Source organism: Oncorhynchus nerka, linkage group LG4 (genome assembly GCF_034236695.1).
Source record: "Oncorhynchus nerka isolate Pitt River linkage group LG4, Oner_Uvic_2.0, whole genome shotgun sequence".
In the NCBI taxonomy this organism is placed as follows: Eukaryota; Metazoa; Chordata; class Actinopteri; order Salmoniformes; family Salmonidae; genus Oncorhynchus; species Oncorhynchus nerka.
In genome coordinates, this window is record NC_088399.1 from 27,742,020 (window position 1) to 27,764,977 (window position 22,958).

The window sequence follows — 22,958 nt, forward strand, 5'->3', positions numbered from 1 at the left end:
GAGGCAGCAGCATCACGTGGTGGCTTCTCAATCTCTTCTGGCTCCCCCATTTCAATCTCATTCTCGTCTTCACTAAGTAGCACGTAAAACAAGGAACCATGACTGGAAGGGAATTGTGTAGCTATTGTGTAGTTATCAATCGGCTTTTCAATCTACATTTTGAGAAAACATGTAAAATTATTTCATATTTAATAAATAACTATCTCTACTTTGCTCAAATGTGTTTGTGTCTGCCTATTCGACACACGATGGCGGCATTTAGCAACTGCCCTGTGCCATTATGAAATTAGGGGAAAGAAGTAGCGAGGAAGGGAAAGAAGGAAAGGGGGGAGTAAATTAGAAACTAAACGAGGCGGGGGTGTAAGTGAAGGCTTTATTTATATTGTCCTGAAATAAAGTGATTGTCAGCGCAGTGCCAAGTTTGGTTGCCACCAGATCAACCCACCCCCTCTTCCATGCCCTACCTCCACATAGTGTCCCGAGTATCGAACGATCTTCCCAAATTTAACCCCTCTTTGGCGTAGGACGGAGTCACTGCCGAAGTTTTTTTTACGGAGAAAGGGAACTGTTAAGGAAAGCGAACCCAGGCTGTCCCTCAAGAGATGGTACTTATGACCGAACAACCGGACAGAGATCTAACTCCGTTATCTACGCCAGAACAAGTTGTAAAGTCTGTCAAACCGGTCAGAAAAGATCCGAGGGGGATCCAATCGACGTAAGTTTGTATGTTTTCAGTTCAGCACAGCGCAGGGCCGGGGGCCTAGTAAGCTTGCAAGTTAGCCAACTTTGCTAGCTATGTAACCACTTTTGTAGTTGATGCATAGCTAGCTAAAGTTAGCTAGTTAAGTCCTTGCTTTCCCAAGCTCTCTCGATAAAGTTTGCGTTTAATTTGGAAGCAACCTCACACGAAGTTATATGTTGTGTATTTTTTTTATGCAGTTATTTCTATAACGCTAACGTTAGCAAGCGAATAGGGTTTTCAACTTTAAAGACATGGAATTGGAGAATTAAAGTTGACCTCGTCCCAATGGATTTTCCTTCATTGTTTGTCTACCTAGTTCCATAAGTTTTGCAAATGCACAATCAAGGTTATCTGTCGTCATTCTGATGGGATAACGTTATTTGACGCGTGGCACTGTTTGGTCTTAAAAAACGTATAACACTCAGCCAGTTAAGTATGTCCAATCAGTTCATTGCGCCAATTCTGCTGCAAAACGTTTTTGAACAAAAATAGTTTACTCCAAATAGAAAACGTTTTGCAATGATAACGAGAGTTTCTATTGGACAAATTCAGGTAGTTCCCTCGCTGTTTTGTACTGTTTTATCTGGGGTGTATTCATAACGGTTAAGAACTAAACCGAAGCGAACAGCGCAAACGAAACGGGGAGGGACCTACCTGAATTTGTCCAACATAAACGCTTGTTTGTGTTTTCCATTTGCAATAAACGGTTTATGTTGCAAAACGTATTTGCAACCGAATCAGCATAATGATTACACATCTGTTTGCTTCCATTTGATTCTTGAACAGTACATGTTTCCATTGCAAGAGGTGAGTGGGTTGCTGATGTCAACGTTGTGAACAGAGTGCCCCGTGGTGTGGTTATGGTATGGGCAGGCGTAAGCTACTGACAACACAAACAATTGCATTTTATCGATGGCAATTTGAATGCACAGAGATACCGTGAAGAGATCCCGAGGCCCATTGTCACGCCATTAATCCGCTGCCATCACCTCATGTTTCAGCATGATCATGCACTGCCTTATGTCGCAAGGATCTGTACACAATTCCTGGAAGCTGAAAATGTCCCAGTTCTTCTATGGCCTGCATACTCATCAGACATGTCACCAATTGAGCATGTTTGGGATGCTCTGGATCGTCGTATATGACAGCGTGTTCCAGTTCCCGCCAATATCCAGCAACTTCGCACAGCCATTGAAGAGGAGTGGGGCTACAGTCCACAATCAACAGCCGGATCAACCCTATGAACCCTATGTAAATCAGTGCAGTCTTTGTAATTGATGCTCATCTCATATGTATATACTGCACTCAATACCATCTACTGTATCTTGCCTATGCCGCTCTGTACCATGACTCACTCATATATCTTTATGTACATATTCTTATCCCCTTACACTTGTGTCTATAAGGTAGTAGTTTTGGAATTGTTAGCTAGATTACTTGTTGGTTATTACTGCATTGTCGGAACTAGAAGCACAAGCATTTCGCTACACTCGCATTAACATCTGCTAACCATGTATGTGACAAATAAAATTTGATTAGATTTGTTGCACTTTATATTTTTGTTCAGTGTAGCTTGCTAACTAAGGTTGACCACGGTGATAATGGTTGATTGCATTTTAATGTATGGTTTTCAAAGGTTAATAAAGATTGTATGACTTCAGTAACTAAAGTTGACTGCGATTTCCAAAAACTACAGGCTTGATCCTCTTTTTGAAAGAGTTTGAATGGGGATTTTGTTAAATGATTTCCCAATGATAGGTAGCTAGTTGAATCAATGCCCATGTTCATAAAGAAGGAAAACCTCTTGGACTGACTGTTGTCCCACATCAAAAGGTGCCGGATCTTTGCATTACTTCTGCCCTGCTGTTTTCAACCCCATCATTTGAGGCTAAATGTTTTAATAATATATCTCTACAGGTCTGAATGGAGAAACAACACGAGTTTAGCTAGCTACAACATATCATGTTTGACTGTCACACTACTGTGTCCAGGTCGGAGGCAGCGAATGGAGGAGAGGACAAGCCCAGGAGGAGTGCCAGTGGGAGGTCTGCTGGGGACACTCAGGTGTCAATGGACACTGAGTCAGACCTCTCAAAGAGCAGGAAGAAACCACCCCTCATGAAGTGAGACTTACAGATACCATAAATCATGTTTTATGTGAATATGTGGTAAAATTGTCAACTGTCTGCTCTAGCACACAGGGTGCACATGTTTTGTTTTAGCCCAGCACTGACATATTCGATTAAACTAATCTCCAAGCCCCTTCTTAGTTTAGTGTCTGTAGATCAAGTGAGTTTGTGCTGGTCCAGAACTAAATGTGCACCACCTGTGGATACCCTAGGGATGGAGAAACCATGCTTTAGCCATTGTTGTCATACCAATTTGTTGTGATAACATACATGTGAGGTTTTGGAACATGGATATATCCACTTCTGTTTAAAAGTTTGGGTGACTTAAATGTCCTTGTTTTTGAAAGAAAAGCTATTTCTTTTTGTCCATTAAAAAAAACATCAAATTGATCTGAAATGTAGACATTTGTTAATGTTATAAATTACCATTGTTGCTGGAAACGGCAGATTTTAAATGGGAAATCTACGTAGGCGTACAGAGGCCCATTATCAGCAACCATCATTCCTGTGTTCCAATGGCACGTTGTGTTAGCTAATCCAAGTTTATAATTTTAAAAGGCTAATTGATCACTAGACAATGGGTGTCTGTACGCCTATGTAGATATTCCATTAAATATCAGCCGTTTGGCTGGATAAGAGCGTCTGCTAAATGACTTAAATGTAAATGTTTCCAGCTACAATAGTAATTTACAACATTAACAATGTCTATGCTGTATTTCTGATCAATTTTATGTTATTTTAATTGAAAAATGTGATTTTCTTTCAAAAACAAGGGACATTTCTAAGTGACCCCAAACTTTTGAAAGGTAGTGTAGATTACCAACTCTCTAATGCTTGACCACATTCGATGGCACTAGAACACAGTTTTATGTTATTGATTAATACATCAGACTGCACTGTCTGGGGCTGTTGTGTGATCCACACCTGGGTCGAGTTCATTAGGCACAAATCAGGAGAAACTGTTTTGAAACAGCAGGTTCTTATTTTGCTTGACTAATAAGAAAAGCCTATTTGTTTTCCATTTCAAAACATTTTGGCCTGTTTTGTGACCTACAAAGCTTGGCTGAGTATTGTGTTGACGAACCTTGATGTTGCTGTATAAACAACACACTTTACATAACCATGCTGCAAGGGATGTGGCTGGCTGTCCTCATGGGAGTTGCTTGTCTTTTTGACTGCTGTAGATCTAGGGAAAACAATATTTAATTTCAATGGGAGTCAAAGTGGATGTGTCATTGACAGTAAGAACTTAGCCAAGTCAACTTGTTTTGGACTATTCTATTGAAGTTGTCTGTCTACATTATTGTTTTTGTACCAATCACTTGCAATATTGGTTGCTACTGTGCTTGTGTGTTAATCTTGTCCCCTTTTTCAGATTTAAGGCTGTGGAGCTGCCTTCCCCGATGCAAACTCCAAGTGACGGTGAAACTAAGTTTGAAGGAAGAAAGAAATCCCAGTCCAGCCAGGTGTGTTTATACTGTATATCAGGCCACCCACACAATCACAATTTCCATTGGTCTCCACAATGTGTGTATGTTTGTTTGGAATTAGCATAATGGCTGAGCAGCTGACTTGAGTAAAGTATCTTGACAAAGTTAAAGGTGCAATATGCAGAACTCACTCTGCCATTTCCTGGTTGAAAACATTCTAATAGTGCGCCAAATTTCAATTTGTGACAAAACAAGCAGTCATTGTGTAGAGAATCGTTGTACCATCTAAACTGCTGTGAAATATATTTTCCATAACCAAAAGTATTGTATTTTCAGCTGTGAAACTGAAAGTAAAAGATCCAAAAAACTAAACTTAAAACATGGGAAGCATAGAAATAGTGCACACAGCCTTGCTTTCAATAAGAATGACAGATCTCTAACTTAAATTTCTATGTGAATTTGATCGAGTTGCCCAAAAAGTTACATTGTAGCTTTAAGTCTACACAACCCTAATTATCTTTAAATGGATGCTTGTATTTGACATTACCTAGTTGCACATGCACCTCAATATCAATACGTTTGGTCATTTGGAAAGGGAGGTAAAGAAAGTAATACATTTCAAAAGGTCACATTTATCAACATTTGGATGTATTGTCTTTTGCAGATATCCAAGACAAATGCCCAGTACCATAAAATATTCAAAGAAATCAGCAAGGATGAGTTACTGAAACAAAGTAAGTGGCGTAGTCTTCAATTTAAATGAAAGTTAAAAAGCCATATGGTGACTTTCTCCATTTTCCTCTTGTTTTTAAAAATACACAAGATTTGCATTATTCTTTCACTTGAAAATAAGCCACAGAGTCTTGTCATTTGTGCAGAATAGATTTTGCCTGACATCCTCTGCTATGTCTCTTCTCAGGTTACACCTGTGCACTGCAGAAAGACATGCTGTATCAGGGCAAAATGTTTGTGTCTGATAACTGGATATGTTTCCACTCCAAAGTCTTCGGCAGAGATACTAAGGTACAGTACAACAATGGAATACTATAGTCATTACTCCTCCAGTCTAGATTTAATTACATTGTTGTTCCTGATAACTGCAAGCCCCAGTTTAGGACACACACTATCATTACAATTCTGAGTTGTTACATTTATCAGGAGTTGACTTTCCTACTAATGAACTGAAGGTTGTAGACCAGGAGTTGTGTTTCACTGACTTAATGTCAACAGATTTGCTATAAATGTTTTTAATAATACTTTTTATTGACTTTTTCTCCTTGGTAGTACTTTGCCTGATCTCTCTAGGAAAAGACAATCACTGAAATATAGATGAAGTGAAATAATGTTTGCTTTCCCATTCCCAGATTGCTATTCCTGTAATCTCTGTGACACTTATCAAGAAGACAAAAACTGCCATTTTGGTTCCAAATGCACTCGTTATCACATCCACAAACAAGCGGGTATGACCAGTTTTATTTGTAGATATTCAATTGTCAAGTTTGGTCTTAATTAAAAACACTTATTTTTTTATTATTGTCATTATAATTCATTATTTAAAATGTTTTCCAGCACGTATTTGCATCATTCCTATCCCGAGATACAACTTATAAACTTCTGAAATCCGTCTGCGTTCATCTGGATGTAAGTTCTTCCTCCTTGTCCTTTTTTCTTTAATGCATTGTTGTGACATTTTACATAGTCTTATTTTGTGTTGTATTACAGATAACATTAGCACTGAGGTTAAACATGTTCTTTCTGTTGTCATAATACTGTGTTCTACTGCAACAGGGACTTTTCCATAGGGCTGTGACGATACCCGTATCAAAGTTTATTTTTGCCACGGAAAAAAATAAACTCTTTGGTCCTTTAAAAACTTTCACTATGTAAGATATTGTGTGGGAAATAAATACACGTGACTGGATGATGTTTGTTTACAACATTAGGGCTGTTTTCCTAAAGAAATTGAATACGCTTTTTGTTTCCTTGCCACGGTACTAATGAGTATTGCGATACTGGTATCGTCCCGGCCTTACTTTTCATGTCTTAACTCATTGAACACCATTGTAGGGGGACAATACAGGGAGCAGCCTCATTACTTCCTCTGCTGAGAATAGCTTCATAGCCGATTGTCCCTCCTCACTTCCTCTGGTCAGTACTAAGACAGTTGCCTTTTTTCCAACTCTTATGACCATACAGTAAAGGGTGTGTGTAATGTAATGGTTCTACTGTACCCTCTGTGTCTGGACAAAGTTTAATTTATATTCAATAATGTTTTCAATGGGATCATCTGTATGGACAAAATGAATGTAAATATTCTGTGTGTAGGATTTCTCTGGAGACTTCTCAGACCTGGATGGGGTTGTGTGCCAGAGGAGGCAAGACATGCTGGAGACCAGCAGCTCAGGCTCCCAGACCCCAGACTATGAGAAAATGACAGGTGGGTTCTCCCTTTATGATGGCAGGGGAGTCCAACCCCCCCTTGTGAAAAACAAGACAATCATCATACACAATAGACAGACAGATGCACCATAATAGAGACAGAAATAAACCCTGAGAGATGGTGATTAGACGCTTTATACCCTTCCATGAGTGGAGAGAAAGGAATTGCCCCTGAGTATGGAGTCTTATCTATACAGCTTAGAAAAGAGCAGTACTCTCGCAGCTTCTAATAACCTAATAGATTAGTTATTACTGAGTCATGAGTTGGACTGGGAGGTGCAATCAGAGGCTTTCAGTTAGTTCAGCTTCTCTGCCCAGACACAGCAGTCGCCAAACTTGTACTGTACAGGCTCACTTTTTATTGTAGTCCGTAGGCTTGAGTTCAGTTGTATTTGAACAGACATGGTTTACTTTTTACATGTTGATACAGTCATGATTTTATGGTTTGTTTAAGAATCTTTTTTTTTTTTAGGTAATTGGGATTAGTTGGCTGTAGACAAATCGGTCTTAGTACATACATCAATGAGAGAGCTGTATCTCCTTTCACCTGTTGACTGCATATGCTTATTGGAAGGCTGAGTATAACACAGATGGTTCGGTGAACCACGCGCACATGAAGAGTAATCTTGCCTGAGACCTGAAGACTCATCTTAGCTCCCTGAGCGAATGCCTTGAATGCTGAATGCCTTGGCTTTAGCTCAGGCATTGATACCAATTAACAAGACCACATCTGATAATGTTGGTAGTTAGGCATGTTGAATTGAAAGGAAATTAGTTCAAATATTTAACGACCAGTGGTGTTCAGAGAGCAATCTGTGTTTGTTTTTGCAGAGTTCCCCATCATCCCAGACACGTTCCTGAGCGCGGTGAAGAACGTAGAGGTGGCGGTGCACGCAGACATCCACCTCCAGACCCCCAACCAAAAACACGGAGCCGCTCACCAGAACGGTGAGGCCTCCTTATGCACGAGCGTGGTGCAATGGAAACAGCAAGACTCTGTGAAATACTTCTGCATTCTCTCTCCCTGGTATCCTAAGGGTTGGCTTCTATCATTTTCCAGAGGGAATGGAATCTGAAAAGTAGAACAGATTGTAATATAAACATTAAGAGAAGGATAAGATCTTAAAGATGTAGTTCTGCAAGTGTTAATTAATATTTGTTTAGCTTCGTCTTTTTGGATTTAAGTCCGGCCCTCTGTGTTGCTGACCTGTGCACTAATCCTGTCTTATCTTTAGGGCCGACCAAGCCTGCCCAGGGTGTTGTACACAAAGTGAAATCGCTACAGCCAGTGTCGTTGAACACCCTTCTACTCGTCTATTTGTTCCTGTGAGTATCCTCTCATTATGAGTCATAAGAGGGTGTCGAGGCCATCTAACACGTTTTGTAGCTAATCTAATCATTTCACTTGTCGCCAGGCATGTCAAAACAAGTTAAGTGAACTGGGTGTTTTGTCCTGCCTTGGGTGTTAACTTGGTTGTGGAATTGTGACTGTTTGTGTCATGTAGGAGATGATTCAACAATGGGAGTTGAATTGGAAATACTTGTTTCTTATTGAAAGCCAATGGGTTCCTGTAGATTCCAGCCCTCATCGGGGTGTGTGACGTGTTTGTGTTGTCTTTGCAGAGTTAGTGTCCTTGTCTTGTCTTCGTGTTACATGGCCTTCAAGATTATGGCTCTTGAGAAGCGGCTGAACTCGTTGAGTTCCGTGGGGGAGTATGCACACAACGAGTAAGAGCTGCCACTAAACACTCACAACAGCTTTGTCTGAGATAACGGAGCATCAATAGGAATTAGTTAACAGATTAACAATTGCAATACAATGAGAATCCAGTCCTAGTATCTGTGGTATACAGTAGATAGTGTTATAATGAATGATAAACCTGAAATTTGACATTACAAACTGTTGGAAAACCCGAAGAATGACTGGGTCAGTCAAGAAACTGTAATTCTTTATCATGTTATAAATAGGTGTAATATGCATGTTTTGATGTCATTTTTCCAAACATTTCTTGACTTTTCCATAGAAAATTGTAAACCCACTTGTTAAAAATCCATACAATTTAAATGTTAATTTCTTTAGGTGTTCAATTTAAAGGCTATTTTTCAATATGTACATGTATTCTAACAATGGGATACAGTAAAATTGACCTTTTGCATTTGTGGTCTTTCATTTGCATCTTGCTATAGGAATGAGCTGAAACTGAATACACCTGAATTCATACGACGGCTAATTCAGAGCATATTTTGTTTCAGAAACGTTGTGCATCACAGATCGCAGGTCGACTTCAATGCCGAAATCTATGGGGAGCTGTCTACAAACCTGTTCAAGCTAGAAAAGGTTTGTCGCCTTGCCAGCGAAGACCGTGTCAACATCTGCTCACTGTTTGCTACTCCCAAAAGTAGTTTAATCCGCTTCATTAATGTTCACTTTTTGGGAGTAGCTTATATTTACTAGTCTAGCTTGTCCGAGTTTGCCCAGCTCCTGTGTCATGCTTGAGTGTGTGTGATACTCTTTCATTGTCACCTCGCCACTCTCCATGGAACAGCTCAAACATGCCATGTAGTCAGCTGTTACTGAGCTAACAACTACTCTTTAAGTGGGACAATAGCTCTGCTTTCCCAATAACATATTTTGTATGAACCATTCCCCACTTGGTTACATAATGTGAGCTTGTTGGGGATTGTGAATAGGCCAATGTGGGAGTGTTCTCTGCTCATCAGCCTCTCATGCATGCTATTGTTTTGCGGTGTGTTTTTATTAATTCAGTGCATGTTTTAACCTGTCAAAAATCCTACCAAACCAGATTCAGAGAAATCTCCGTAAGCTACTTGAAGAGACCTGACTTAAGGACCCGTTGGTCGCCTCGCTGGACGGAAGTGGCGCCTTCATAAAACGCTGGTGAAAACACTGCAGATCTGATCGGCAATCTGTTACCAAATAACAGACTGCCACTTTGGAAAAGAGACCATTTCTTAATTGTGCAATAGCAGTATCTTCCTTCTCTTTCTACTCAGGACAAAACCCATTATTTTGTGTCTGATAGCATGCCAGTGTAATCAAGACATTTCAGCAACTGTAGCTAGTTTGGGCTGAATCCTAACTTGAAACTCACGCGCTTAATAACGCAGAATTCTGCTTTTAGGGGCAATCTGCAGTTGCTACATAAATTTTTGGACTGAATTAATGATATTCCTCAAGAATCAATGGGTACATAACTTATAAGTGCTTCATGAGCTTAGTTCAACTGTCGTACCCCACTAGAACCCAAAATATAACCTGGTTTTACTCCAATATTTGAAAACAACGTTAATAAACACTATATAGCCTAAAACATGGTTAAAATTATGACTGACATCATTGGTGGTCAGTCTTTGCATCCATAGCTTTGTCTATTAATTTGAGTGGTTCCATTTCCCCAGCCCCATGTGTTTCTTTACCGAAGCCGGGGTGGGAAAATGCATTGTTTCAACTGCTGATTGCCGCATTAAATCATGCCTCCATGTCAATGGGAGATTTCTGTGGAAATTTGAGTTAAGTGTTCAGGTTTCAAGGTATAGGATACAAACCTTAGCAAAGAGAAGCCATAAGCTTTAGCCTATGTAGTACTGTACCTGAGAAGCTTTTCAATATTAATGGGATGTTTTCAGGTATGAGTAGGTCCCAAGGACCCACCTATTTCAATGTTTTTCTATTAACATTTCAAAAATGGTCAGTCTTGTAATGCCTACTGTTCATGTGCCCATTTTGTTACAGGTATGAATTGCCAATAAAATATTTATAGTTCTTGCTTCAATTTTTTTTTCTCAAATTGTCATCCAACATGCCTAAATGCTGTTTTCAACCACTCAGTAAATAGGCTCCATTTTCTCAATTTTCATTAAGCACTGAATGATTCACACAATGTATAACTGAAGTGAATGCCATCTAAAAGATGTGACAAGTCTATGGCTTCTACTGCATCATGGATGTGTATATAGTTAAAGGAACATGACTCTCTCACCTTGTCTGACAGTGCGGTCCAACACTGGTCCACTACTTTGAGTAAGATTTGCATTCAGGTAAAACAGAGCATGAATTTGAGTGCCCCATTCAGCCTCGTACCACAGAACAGACTGCTCTTTCAGTGCGTTTTGCCATTGTCAAGTGAATTAATGATTTGCATTCACTTTGAGTGTTCATCATACATAAAGATTACACTGATATATTTGTCATGCTTTTCACATCTGAACATAATATCTCCATTTTATTCTAATGAATGAGGGAGGGAAGTTATTTTGCTAGTAGTGGCAGCTACTAGCCTATTATAGAGCCTCAATTGATGTCTTGTCAATCATTATACACTCACCTATTCGGAGGTATGCTGTAAACATAAATTATGATAACTAAATTATGCACAACTAACCTATATAATTTGTCCAAGTGCCTATATTTTCATTATTTTAAATGTAGTCATATGAAACCATTAGCAATGGAATATCGTTAGGAGGCACCCCCTTTACATTTGGCCTGTCTGTCAACCCATGTTAAGGCTGCACATGACGTAACACCCACACTGCAAAGTGCAATGGCGAAATTGAACAATAACAGCCATCGCTTCTCGGTACCATATGTATTATGTCGTTAACATTAAAGAAAACAGAATCATTCTCCTGGAGAGTCACATCATGCAACATCTGTAAATTTAACGCGCGCGGGGCTGCGACTAGGAGTATTCTACTGTCTCTGCAAGCGATGACAGTTTAAAACGCGGGTAAGTTTCATGTAATTGCAATACCGTCCATTTTCAATGCCAAACCATTTTCGCAGCAAACTGGTTTGTGCACCTGCTTTTAAAGGGGCGTGGCGGCTGGAATGCAGGGTACCCCATCTCCAACTAAAGATGCTGATAGCTTAGCAACTACGATAGGGGAAAGCAGACGAGAGCAACAATGGATTTACCATTTGTAAGCATCTTTCGCAATGTCTGACTATGCACGGAGCATTTTTGTGTGATGACCCGACCATCAACTGTTCTGACACGACTGTAGCGCGAGCTACACGGTGCTATGACTGCTGACTCGAAATGTAAACAAAGGGAGACGGGCCTTTTGCTATTTCTCACTATGCCTGGCTAGCTGCATTGAAGTTGTCGTTGATAGTGTCAATAACTGTTTTTATTTATGCACGATGCATGTATTAGTACAAGCAGACCGTAGATCCATGTGGTCGATGGTGTCTGCTAAACCACAATGTTTCAAACTATAGAAAATACGTACTGAACAAAAATATAAACGCAACATGTAAAGTGTTGGTCCCATGTTTCATGAGCTGAAATAAACATTTCCCGAAATTCTCTTTAAGCACAAAAATATTATTTCTCTCAAATGTTGTGCAGACATTTTTTTACATCCCTGTTCAGTGAGTATTTATCCTTTTCCAAGATAATCCATCCACCTGACAGTGGCATATCAAGAAGCTGATTAAACCGCACACAGGTGCACCTTGTGCTGAGGACAATACAAGGCCACTCTAAAATGTGCAGTTTTCTCACACAACACAATGCCCCAGATGTCTCAAGTTTTGAGGAAATGTGCAATTGGCATGCTGACTGACTGTAGGAATGTCCACCAGATTTGTTGCCAAATAATTTATGTTAATTTCTCTACCGTAAGTGGCCTCCAACGTTTTTTTAGAGAATTTGACAGTACGTCCAACCGTCCTCACAACCGCAGACCATGTGTAACCACGCCAGCCCAGGACCTCCATATCTGGCTTCTTCATCTGCGGGATTATCTGAGACCAGCCATGAAGTTGCGGAGTATTTCTGTCGTTAATAAAGCAATGTAATTTCCCCTTTTGTGGGGGAAACAAATTATGTTTGGCTGGGCCTGGCTCCTCAATTTCAAATCCATTACCTTTACAAAAATATAAAAATAAAACAAACAGAAATAACCATGGTTTTCAAGCGCCCCTGCCCAGTCGTGTGAAATGCATAGATTAGGGCCAAATACATTTATTTCAATTGACTGATTTCCTTATATGAACTGCAACTCAGTAAAATCGTTGAAATTGTCGAATGTTGCGTTCTTATTTTTGTTCAGTATAATTATTTTCTCTTCTAATACAATGACAAGCTTTTTTGAATGCAAAATGATCAGGCTAGATGCCATACCATGCCAATTGTTTATTATGGGCATTGGGCTATAATGCCACCACCTAAACAAGAAATACATACTGGAAAATACATCAGATCTGCCAAATTGTCTATCTCTCTGACCTGACTGACGTAGTATTGTATTAGTGTCATATCCAGAAAAAGCAGTGGCCTACTGTCTGCAGTACCTTTCTCTCAGTCTTTATTAAATAGTAGTATAGCTTGGTTTTCAAAAGATATTCAGATGGAGACCTGCACTCACTGATAATCTAGCTTTACCATGTCATCAACACATCAGAAAAATATGCCTTCATAGTAAACTTTTCAAGTTAATTTGGACTCTGACGTTGTTGTTGCCAGGTCTTAGGCGTACTGAGGGAATCATGGCCACGGAAGAACCATCCCCTCCGTCGTCCATGGAGAGCAACAAACCCGGCTTCCCCAAACAGATCCTGGCCAACAAGCTGGAAGATAAACACCTGTGTAACTGCTGTCAGAAGCTGCTGCGGAGGCCCTTCCAAGCCCAGTGTGGACACCGCTTCTGTTCCTACTGCTTCAATAGGACTGTCAGGTGGGAGTTCAAAGACTGTATCTCAACTGTATACAATCATCTGTATTTTCTCCTTTACCTGTAATGTGTAAGTACTGGTCTGGTAAAACCTAAGGAAGAAACTTTAGACTATTGAAATGCACCCCCAGGTTATGATGCCTGATGGATATATTACACATTTGACAATATGACACACTGTACTGTTATTTTGTACTGTTTTGTTGACATAATATTCCCATTACAGAGATGGACCTCAGAAATGCAGTGCTTGTATCAAAGAGGACATTTTTGAAGAGCCCACGTCGATTCTAAAACAAGGCTGTGTAAGTTTCTACAAAATGCGTCTTTCATTACAGTGTCACTTTATCCTCTCAAAGAACAAGTAAGATCAAAATGTACCCTTCAAATAATATGTGTCCATGTTATTTGGATCGTGCACGCACGCACACACACACACACACACACACACACACACACACACACGCACACCTCTCAATCATAAATGGAGCATTCGGAAACAGTACAGACTCGTTTGCTCTCACTTCTGCAGGCTTTTCCTGACAACGCAGCTCGACGAGAGGTCGAAAACCTGTCTGTTGTCTGCATCAACGAAGGCTGTACCTGGAAAGGCAATATTAAAGAATATGAGGTTAGTTGAGCGTGGTTTTAGACTGATTATAAACCTCTTCATCATTCAAACGAAGCATTTAAACGGACATTTTTGTTGAAAAAAGAAATGGTGCCACAGACGGTTATAAGCAATGCACCTCAATACTGTATTTGCTTTGCTGTGTTCTCGCTTCATGATCAGTTTGACCGAAGGTCCTTGTATAGGCTGTTCTGAACATATACTAAAGCCAAATGAATCCTAACTTTATTTTCTGTCACTTACAGTTGAGCCACGAGGGGAAGTGTGACTACATGATCATCCCCTGCCCCTCCTGTAAAGAGCAGATCCGCTTCAACGAACAGGAACGCCACAACGAGCGAGAGTGCCCTGAGAGAACTCTCAACTGCAAGTACTGCAAGGAACCATTCCATTTCAAAAACATCAAGGTGAGAAATAATGCATGCTCCGAGAGAGAACGTCCATCCATCTGTTTATTTGTGAAATCTTTCAAATGGCTGACTTACGATCGTATCAATTTTGCAAGGAACATTAGGGTCAATATTTGTAAGAAGCTATACAAGAACACGTCCTTTATTTAGGCCCACGACGAGATCTGCCCCAAGTACCCCATGATCTGTGAAGGCTGTGCCAAGAAGAAAATACCCAGAGAGAAGGTGAGTTCTTAAAGTTTCAACATACACAATATAGCCAATTATAGCCAAACGCAACTGAATGTGTTTGGAAAATGCATCACGGAAAAGGAAGCTCAATATTGAGAGAAAATAATCCACTCTCTTTTAAGAAGGTTGTTGTTCGAAATAGCTGTAGAACTTGTCAAATCATTGTGTATTGTTTCGCCTTTGGCTCTTTTCCTAGTACGTGGACCACATTAAGTTCTGCAGCAAATTCAGAACTCCATGCAGATTCCATGTTGTTGGGTGTGATATGTCAGTAAGTAGCTTTCTTATCTCTTCAGAGCTATGGTTTTAAATGAATCCTCATTAAACAAATGAGGTTGTTACTGTGTAATTACTATTTACCATGTTATTTCTTAAATATTACCTGGTAATAATTCAGTGCTACTGTTAGAACAGCTCTCCTCTCCCCCTCTCTCTGTACAGGTGGAGAAGGAGAGGATCCATGACCACGAGAGGGCCTGCGCCTATGAGCACCTCAACTTGCTGCTGCACTACATTATGGGGATGAAGGTGAGGATGAGTATGGATGTAGTGGAGCGTAAGTGCCCATTACACACACTAAAGCAGTGGTATTCAAAGTCGGGGTTGCAGGGGAACTGCAATGGGGTCGCCCAAAAAATTATTATAAAAGTACAAGATATTATATGGGACTATATAAAAAAGTTGTTGAGAAAGATAATGAAATACAATTGTATTTAGTAGATGTATTTATTGGTTTCCTTTTGTTTTGTTAAGAGATGAAAACATAATGAATTGAAGGTTATGTGCTGATGTAAAAATCGAAATGTACCTATTTTATGGTTGGTTTGGGATTTTTTTATTTTATTTTTTATTTCACCTTTATTTAACCAGGTAGGCTAGTTGAGAACAAGTTCTCATTTGCAACTGCGACCTGGCCAAGATAAAGCATAGCAGTGTGAACAGACAACACAGAGTTACACATGGAGTAAACAATTAACAAGTCAATAACACAGTAGGAAAAAAAAAAAAAAAGTCTATATACATTGTGTGCAAAAGGCATGAGGAGGTAGGCGAGTAATTACAATTTTGCAGATTAACACTGGAGTGATAAATGATCAGATGGTCATGTACAGGTAGAGATATTGGTGTGCAAAAGAGCAAAGTAAATAAATAAAAACAGTATGGGGATGAGGTAGGTAAAAATGGGTGGGCTATTTACCGATAGACTATGTACAGCTGCAGCGATCGGTTAGCTGCTCAGATAGCAGATGTTTGAAGTTGGTGAGGGAGATAAAAGTCTCCAACTTCAGCGATTTTTGCAATTCGTTCCAGTCACAGGCAGCAGAGAACTGGAACGAAAGGCGGCCAAATGAGGTGTTGGCTTTAGGGATGATCAGTGAGATACACCTGCTGGAGCGCGTGCTACGGATGGGTGTTGCCAGTGAACTGAGATAAGGCGGAGCTTTACCTAGCATGGACTTGTAGATGACCTGGAGACGAATATGTAGCGAGGGCCAGCCGACTAGAGCATACAAGTCGCAGTGGTGGGTGGTATAAGGTGCTTTAGTGACAAAACGGATGGCACTGTGATAAACTGCATCCAGTTTGCTGAGTAGAGTGTTGGAAGGAATTTTGTAGATGACATCGCCGAAGTCGAGGATCGGTAGGATAGTCAGTTTTACTAGGGTAAGTTTGGCGGCGTGAGTGAAGGAGGCTTTGTTGCGGAATAGAAAGCCGACTCTTGATTTGATTTTCGATTGGAGATGTTTGATATGAGTCTGGAAGGAGAGTTTACAGTCTAGCCAGACACCTAGGTACTTATAGATGTCCACATATTCAAGGTTGGAACCATCCAGGGTGGTGATGCTGGTCAGGCGTGCGGGTGCAGGCAGCGAACGGTTGAAAAGCATGCATTTGGTTTTACTAGCGTTTAAGAGCAGTTGGAGGCCACGGAAGGAGTGTTGTATGGCATTGAAGCTCGTTTGGTCCCAGAAATTCTGGTGGAAAAAATGGGGTCCCTGCTGAAAAAGTTTGAATAACACTGCGCTAAAAGATGGTTGTTTGCATTAGCATTTACTTACTCTGTGTTTACTCTACCTACCTTATTTTCTTCCTCTCCATCCACGAAGGTGAGCATGGAGGGCCTGCAGCCGCAAGGCCTGGAGCTGGCTGGACACAAGCTCCTGGAGCTCCACCATTCCCTCAGGGAGCTGGAGGCACGCGTCTCCCAGCTCAGCACTAACTCCACCGGGCCTCCCGTGCAGGGGGCCACCAACTCTTCTTCCTCCCCGGGCCTCTCCGGGCCTCCCGCCCTAGCTCTTCCCCTGCCTCCACCTCCCGCCCTGGCCCCCACCCTGACTGTGTCCACCTCCTTCACCCCCTTGCCCAGCTCGGTGGGGGCGGCCCTGGAGCTACAGCTCCACAGTGAGAAGACCAAGGTGGCGGAGCTGGGACGCAGGTGCACCGACCTGGAGGTGAAGGCGGGGATGTTTGAGAATGTGGTTTGCGTGTTGAACCGAGAGGTGGAGCGCTTTGCCACAACCATGGAGGCCAGTAACAGACAGCATCGCCTAGACCAGGATAAGATTGAGGCCCTGAGCAACAAGGTAATAAGGCCCTGAAGCAGAAATTAAATTCAGTCATTTAATTTATACATCCCTATCCAACATTTTAATTCAATGGCATGACTTACTGGGGTATAAAGCTGGAGGTTTTGAGGATTGTGGTGGCATTTTTCTGCTTTACCAAATTACCAGAGTTACAAACTACACCTCAGTCAGAGTTACACTTAAACTACATATATTATATTAAGAGCTTTGCAATAGCCATTTTTGACTTTCAATGATGCGCTATCTCTAATGAACCATTGAAAAGTACCACCAGAAAAGTACAAAGATCTTTTATAGCCAAGATACACCACTCTCAACTTACATGACGAACCACAGATCTTAGGAACAGTTCACAAAGGTTCAGATTTGTATGAAATATATCTTTAAAACATAGCAGACAGTTACTGCTGTGTCAACAGTTCTCATTGTAAAGACCAGTGTTTGGCCCCCTCCTACTCCAAACTGGAACCCGTCTCACCCTGGTACAGTATAGCACAAAAACATTACCTTTACTATCTGGAATGCTCTTTAGGCTTTATTATCCCAAAGACATCGTAAATCTCCTCTGTCAGTGCTATCTCATAGAGGCCCATCCTCAGTGGAACACACACACAATACTCTATTCTGTCTAATGTAACAATTATTCTTATAACAATCTTACAAGCATTAAAACATAATCTTGCAATTTTCCACGACAGGTTATTGACTTCATAGAAGCTAACACATATTTGTGTGTGTGTGTCTCAGGTGCGGCAGCTGGAGAGGACGGTGGGGCTGAAAGACCTGACGGTAGCAGAGATGGAAGGCAGGCTGAGGGAGATATCGGGCACCACATTCGACGGCATCTTCATCTGGAGGATCTCTGACTTTACCAAAAAAAGACAGGATGCCATCGCTGGCCGAGCTCCTGCCATGTTCTCACCAGGTAAACCAGACCAAAGGGGCTTCGAGACCGAGTCAAGGCCGAAACCAGAACAACCATATCGAGACTATATTATACCGTAGTAGTGCAAGTCATAATGACAGTGCAAAACGTAGGCTATTGTGTTTCCATAATAATATTTAAATCACCGTTTTTCAGCCTTCTACACCAGTAAATATGGCTATAAAATATGTCTGTTTTTCCCCCAACAGCCTTCTACACCAGTAAATACGGCTACAAGATGTGTCTGCGGATCTACCTGAACGGGGACGGGACAGGGCGTGGCAGCCACCTGTCTCTGTTCTTTGTGGTGATGAGGGGACTGAGTGATGCTCTGCTCAAATGGCCCTTCAACCAGAAGGTAAGGACCAGGGGACTCATTTAGAAAATGCATAGAAAATGCATTAGAAGGTCATACATTTTACATGCTGTATATTGAAATCCACACGAATCCTGTAATTTATACAGTACCAGTCAAACGTTTGGACACACATACTCATTCAAGGGTTTTTCTTTATTTTTATTATTTTCTACATTGTAGAATAATAGTGATGACACCAACACTATGAAATAACACATATGGAATTATGTAGTAACCAAACAAGTGTTAAACAAATCAAAATATATTTATATTATATATTATTATTATTATTATATATTTGAGATTCTTCAAAGTAGCCACCCTTTGCCTTGATGACAGCTTTGCACACGCTTGGCATTCTCTCAACCAGCTTCACCTGGAATGCTTTTCCAACAGTCTTGAACGAGTTCCCACATATGCTGAGCACTTGTTGGTTGTTTTTCCTTTACGCTGCGGTCCAACTCATCCCAAACCATCTCAATTGGGTTGAGGTTGGGTGATTGTGGAGGCCAGGTCATCTGATACAGCGCTCCATTACTTTCCTTCTTGGTCAAATAGCCCTTACATAGCCTGGAAGTTTGTTGGTCATCGTCCTGTTGAAAAACAAATTGTAGTCCCACTAAGCGCAAACCAGATGGGATGGCGTATCGCTGCAGAATGTTGTGGTAGCCATGCTGTTTAAGTGTGCCTTAAATTCTAAATAAATCACAGAGTGTCACTAGCAAAGCACCACCACACCATCACACCTCCTCTGCCATGCTTCACGGTGGGAACCACACATACGGAGATCATCCATTCACCTACTCTGTTTCTCACAAAGACACGGTGGTTGGAAAAAATCTCAAATTTGGACTCATCAGACCAAAGGACAGATTTCCACCGGTCTAATGTCCATTGCTTGTGTTTCTTGGCCGAAGCAAGTCTCTTCTTCTTATTGGTGTCCTTTAGTAGTGGTTTCATTGCAGCAATTCAACCATGAAGGCCTGATTCACTGAGTGGCCTCTGAACAGTTGATGTTGAGATGTCTGTTACTTGAACTCTGTGAAGCATTTATTTGGGCTTACATTTTTGAGGCTGGTAACTCTAATGAACTTATCCTCTTCAGCAGAGGTAACTCTTGAGTCTTCCTTTCCTGTGGCGATCCTCATGAGAGCCAGTTTCATCATAGCGCTTGATGGTTTTTGCAACTACACTTCAAGAAACTTTCACATTTCTTGAAATTTTTCGAATAGACTGACCTTCATGTCTTAAAGTAATGATGGACTGTAATTTCTCTTTGCTTATTTGAGCTGTTCTTGCCTTAATATGAACTTGGTATTTTACCAAATAGGGCTATCTTCTTTATACCACCCCTACCTTGTCACAACACAACTGATTGTCTCAAACGCATTAAGAAGGAAATAAATTCCACAAATGAGCTTTTAACAAGGCACACCTGTTAATTGAAATGCGTTCCAGGTGACTACCTCATTAAGCTGGTTGAGAGAATACCAAGAGTGTGCAAAGCTGTCATCAAGGCAAAGGGTGGCTACTTTGAAGAATCACAAATATAAAATATATTTTGATTTGTTTAACACTTTTTTGGTTACTACATGATTCCATATGTGTTATTTCATAGTTTTATGTCTTCAATATTATTCTACAATGAAGAAAATAGCAAAAATAAGGAAAAACCCTTGAATGAGTAGGTGTGTCCAAACTTTTGACTGGTACTGTATATCTTCAAATTTATGTTAAAATGTGCAACACAATTTTGATTTTGCATGACATGTGTGATGTATAAATCAGACATGCTTTTGTGGAATTCTCTCTCTCGTTGTCCTGGCAGGAAACATGTCTGTAATGGAGATTATAAATATCTAATTCTATGATTTATTACGTTTTCTATATCAGACATTGTTTTGTTCGTACTCTTTTTATTTGTAAATAATCATTAATCAACAAAGAGGTGAAAAGAGGGTGACACAGTCAAGTGTCAGACAGAGTTGTTGTTCTCATCTTATGTTAGACAGAGTTGTTGTTCTCATCTTATGTCAGACAGAGTTGTGGTTCTCATCTTATGTCAGACAGGGTTGTGGTTCTCATCTTATGTCAGACAGAGTTGTTGTTCTCATCTTATGTCAGACAGAGTTGTTGTTCTCATCTTATGTCAGACAGAGTTGTGGTTCTCATCTTATGTCAGACAGGGTTGTTGTTCTCATCTTATGTCAGACAGGGTTGTGGTTCTCATCTTATGTCAGACAGGGTTGTTGTTCTCATCTTATGTCAGACAGGGTTGTTGTTCTCATCTTATGTCAGACAGGGTTGTTGTTCTCATCTTATGTCAGACAGGGTTGTTGTTCTCATCTTATGTCAGACAGGGTTGTTGTTCTCATCTTATGTCAGACAGGGTTGTGGTTCTCATCTTATGTCAGACAGGGTTGTTGTTCTCATCTTATGTCAGACAGGGTTGTTGTTCTCATCTTATGTCAGACAGGGTTGTGGTTCTCATCTTATGTCAGACAGGGTTGTGGTTCTCATCTTATGTCAGACAGGGTTGTGGTTCTCATCTTATGTCAGACAGGGTTGTTGTTCTCATCTTATGTCAGACAGGGTTGTTGTTCTCATCTTATGTCAGACAGGGTTGTGGTTCTCATCTTATGTCAGACAGGGTTGTTGTTCTCATCTTATGTCAGACAGAGTTGTTGTTCTCATTTTATGTCAGACAGAGTTGTTGTTCTCATTTTATGTCAGACAGAGTTGTTGTTCTCATTTTATGTCAGACAGAGTTGTGGTTCTCATCTTATGTCAGACAGGGTTGTTGTTCTCATCTGATGTCAGACAGAGTTGTTGTTCTCATTTTATGTCAGACAGAGTTGTTGTTCTCATCTTATGTCAGACAGGGTTGTGGTTCTCATCTTATGTCAGACAGGGTTGTGGTTCTCATCTTATGTCAGACAGAGTTGTGGTTCTCATCTTATGTCAGACAGAGTTGTGGTTCTCATCTTATGTCAGACAGGGTTGTGGTTCTCATCTTATGTCAGACAGAGTTGTTGTTCTCATCTTATGTCAGACAGGGTTGTGGTTCTCATCTTATGTCAGACAGAGTTGTTGTTCTCATCTTATGTCAGACAGGGTTGTGGTTCTCATCTTATGTCAGACAGGGTTGTGGTTCTCATCTTATGTCAGACAGGGTTGTTGTTCTCATCTTATGTCAGACAGGGTTGTGGTTCTCATCTTATGTCAGACAGGGTTGTTGTTCTCATCTTATGTCAGACAGGGTTGTGGTTCTCATCTTATGTCAGACAGAGTTGTGGTTCTCATCTTATGTCAGACAGGGTTGTGGTTCTCATCTTATGTCAGACAGGGTTGTGGTTCTCATCTTATGTCAGACAGGGTTGTGGTTCTCATCTTATGTCAGACAGGGTTGTTGTTCTCATCTTATGTCAGACAGAGTTGTGGTTCTCATCTTATGTCAGACAGAGTTGTTGTTCTCATCTTATGTCAGACAGGGTTGTGGTTCTCATCTTATGTCAGACAGAGTTGTGGTTCTCATCTTATGTCAGACAGAGTTGTTGTTCTCATCTTATGTCAGACAGGGTTGTTGTTCTCATCTTATGTCAGACAGGGTTGTGGTTCTCATCTTATGTCAGACAGGGTTGTTGTTCTCATCTTATGTCAGACAGAGTTGTGGTTCTCATCTTATGTCAGACAGGGTTGTTGTTCTCATCTGATGTCAGACAGTGTTGTTGTTCTCATTTTATGTCAGACAGAGTTGTTGTTCTCCTTTTATGTCAGACAGAGTTGTTGTTCTCATCTTATGTCAGACAGAGTTGTTGTTCTCATTTTATGTCAGACAGAGTTGTTGTTCTCATCTTATGTCAGACAGGGTTGTGGTTCTCATCTTATGTCAGACAGAGTTGTTGTTCTCATCTTATGTCAGACAGGGTTGTGGTTCTCATCTTATGTCAGACAGAGTTGTGGTTCTCATCTTATGTCAGACAGGGTTGTGGTTCTCATCTTATGTCAGACAGGGTTGTGGTTCTCATCTTATGTCAGACAGGGTTGTTGTTCTCATCTTATGTCAGACAGGGTTGTTGTTCTCATCTTATGTCAGACAGGGTTGTTGTTCTCATCTTATGTCAGACAGGGTTGTGGTTCTCATCTTATGTCAGACAGGGTTGTGGTTCTCATCTTATGTCAGACAGAGTTGTTGTTCTCATCTTATGTCAGACAGGGTTGTTGTTCTCATCTTATGTCAGACAGAGTTGTTGTTCTCATCTGATGTCAGACAGAGTTGTTGTTCTCATCTGATGTCAGACAGAGTTGTTGTTCTCATCTTATGTCAGACAGGGTTGTGGTTCTCATCTTATGTCAGACAGAGTTGTTGTTCT

General features: G+C 40.7%; 1 protein-coding gene across 1 annotated transcript in view; it reads left to right on the plus strand.

Moving 5' to 3' along the window:
* Positions 1–290: 290 nt before the first annotated feature.
* LOC115121365 (TNF receptor-associated factor 3) overlaps positions 291–22,958 on the plus strand; it is a 41,058-nt gene continuing 18,390 nt past the window's right edge. Inside the window, exons 1-24 of the mRNA XM_029650434.2 lie at positions 291–715; positions 2,734–2,865; positions 4,247–4,337; positions 4,966–5,035; positions 5,221–5,324; positions 5,666–5,761; positions 5,871–5,942; positions 6,369–6,449; positions 6,627–6,738; positions 7,572–7,688; positions 7,976–8,066; positions 8,364–8,468; positions 8,994–9,078; positions 9,545–9,581; positions 13,235–13,445; positions 13,669–13,747; positions 13,975–14,073; positions 14,319–14,480; positions 14,634–14,708; positions 14,911–14,985; positions 15,156–15,242; positions 16,823–17,299; positions 18,050–18,227; positions 18,437–18,585. Coding sequence (XP_029506294.2) covers positions 603–715; positions 2,734–2,865; positions 4,247–4,337; positions 4,966–5,035; positions 5,221–5,324; positions 5,666–5,761; positions 5,871–5,942; positions 6,369–6,449; positions 6,627–6,738; positions 7,572–7,688; positions 7,976–8,066; positions 8,364–8,468; positions 8,994–9,078; positions 9,545–9,581; positions 13,235–13,445; positions 13,669–13,747; positions 13,975–14,073; positions 14,319–14,480; positions 14,634–14,708; positions 14,911–14,985; positions 15,156–15,242; positions 16,823–17,299; positions 18,050–18,227; positions 18,437–18,585 — 2,898 coding nt within the window. The 5' untranslated portion in view covers positions 291–602. The remainder of the gene's footprint in view (positions 716–2,733; positions 2,866–4,246; positions 4,338–4,965; positions 5,036–5,220; positions 5,325–5,665; positions 5,762–5,870; positions 5,943–6,368; positions 6,450–6,626; positions 6,739–7,571; positions 7,689–7,975; positions 8,067–8,363; positions 8,469–8,993; positions 9,079–9,544; positions 9,582–13,234; positions 13,446–13,668; positions 13,748–13,974; positions 14,074–14,318; positions 14,481–14,633; positions 14,709–14,910; positions 14,986–15,155; positions 15,243–16,822; positions 17,300–18,049; positions 18,228–18,436; positions 18,586–22,958) is intronic.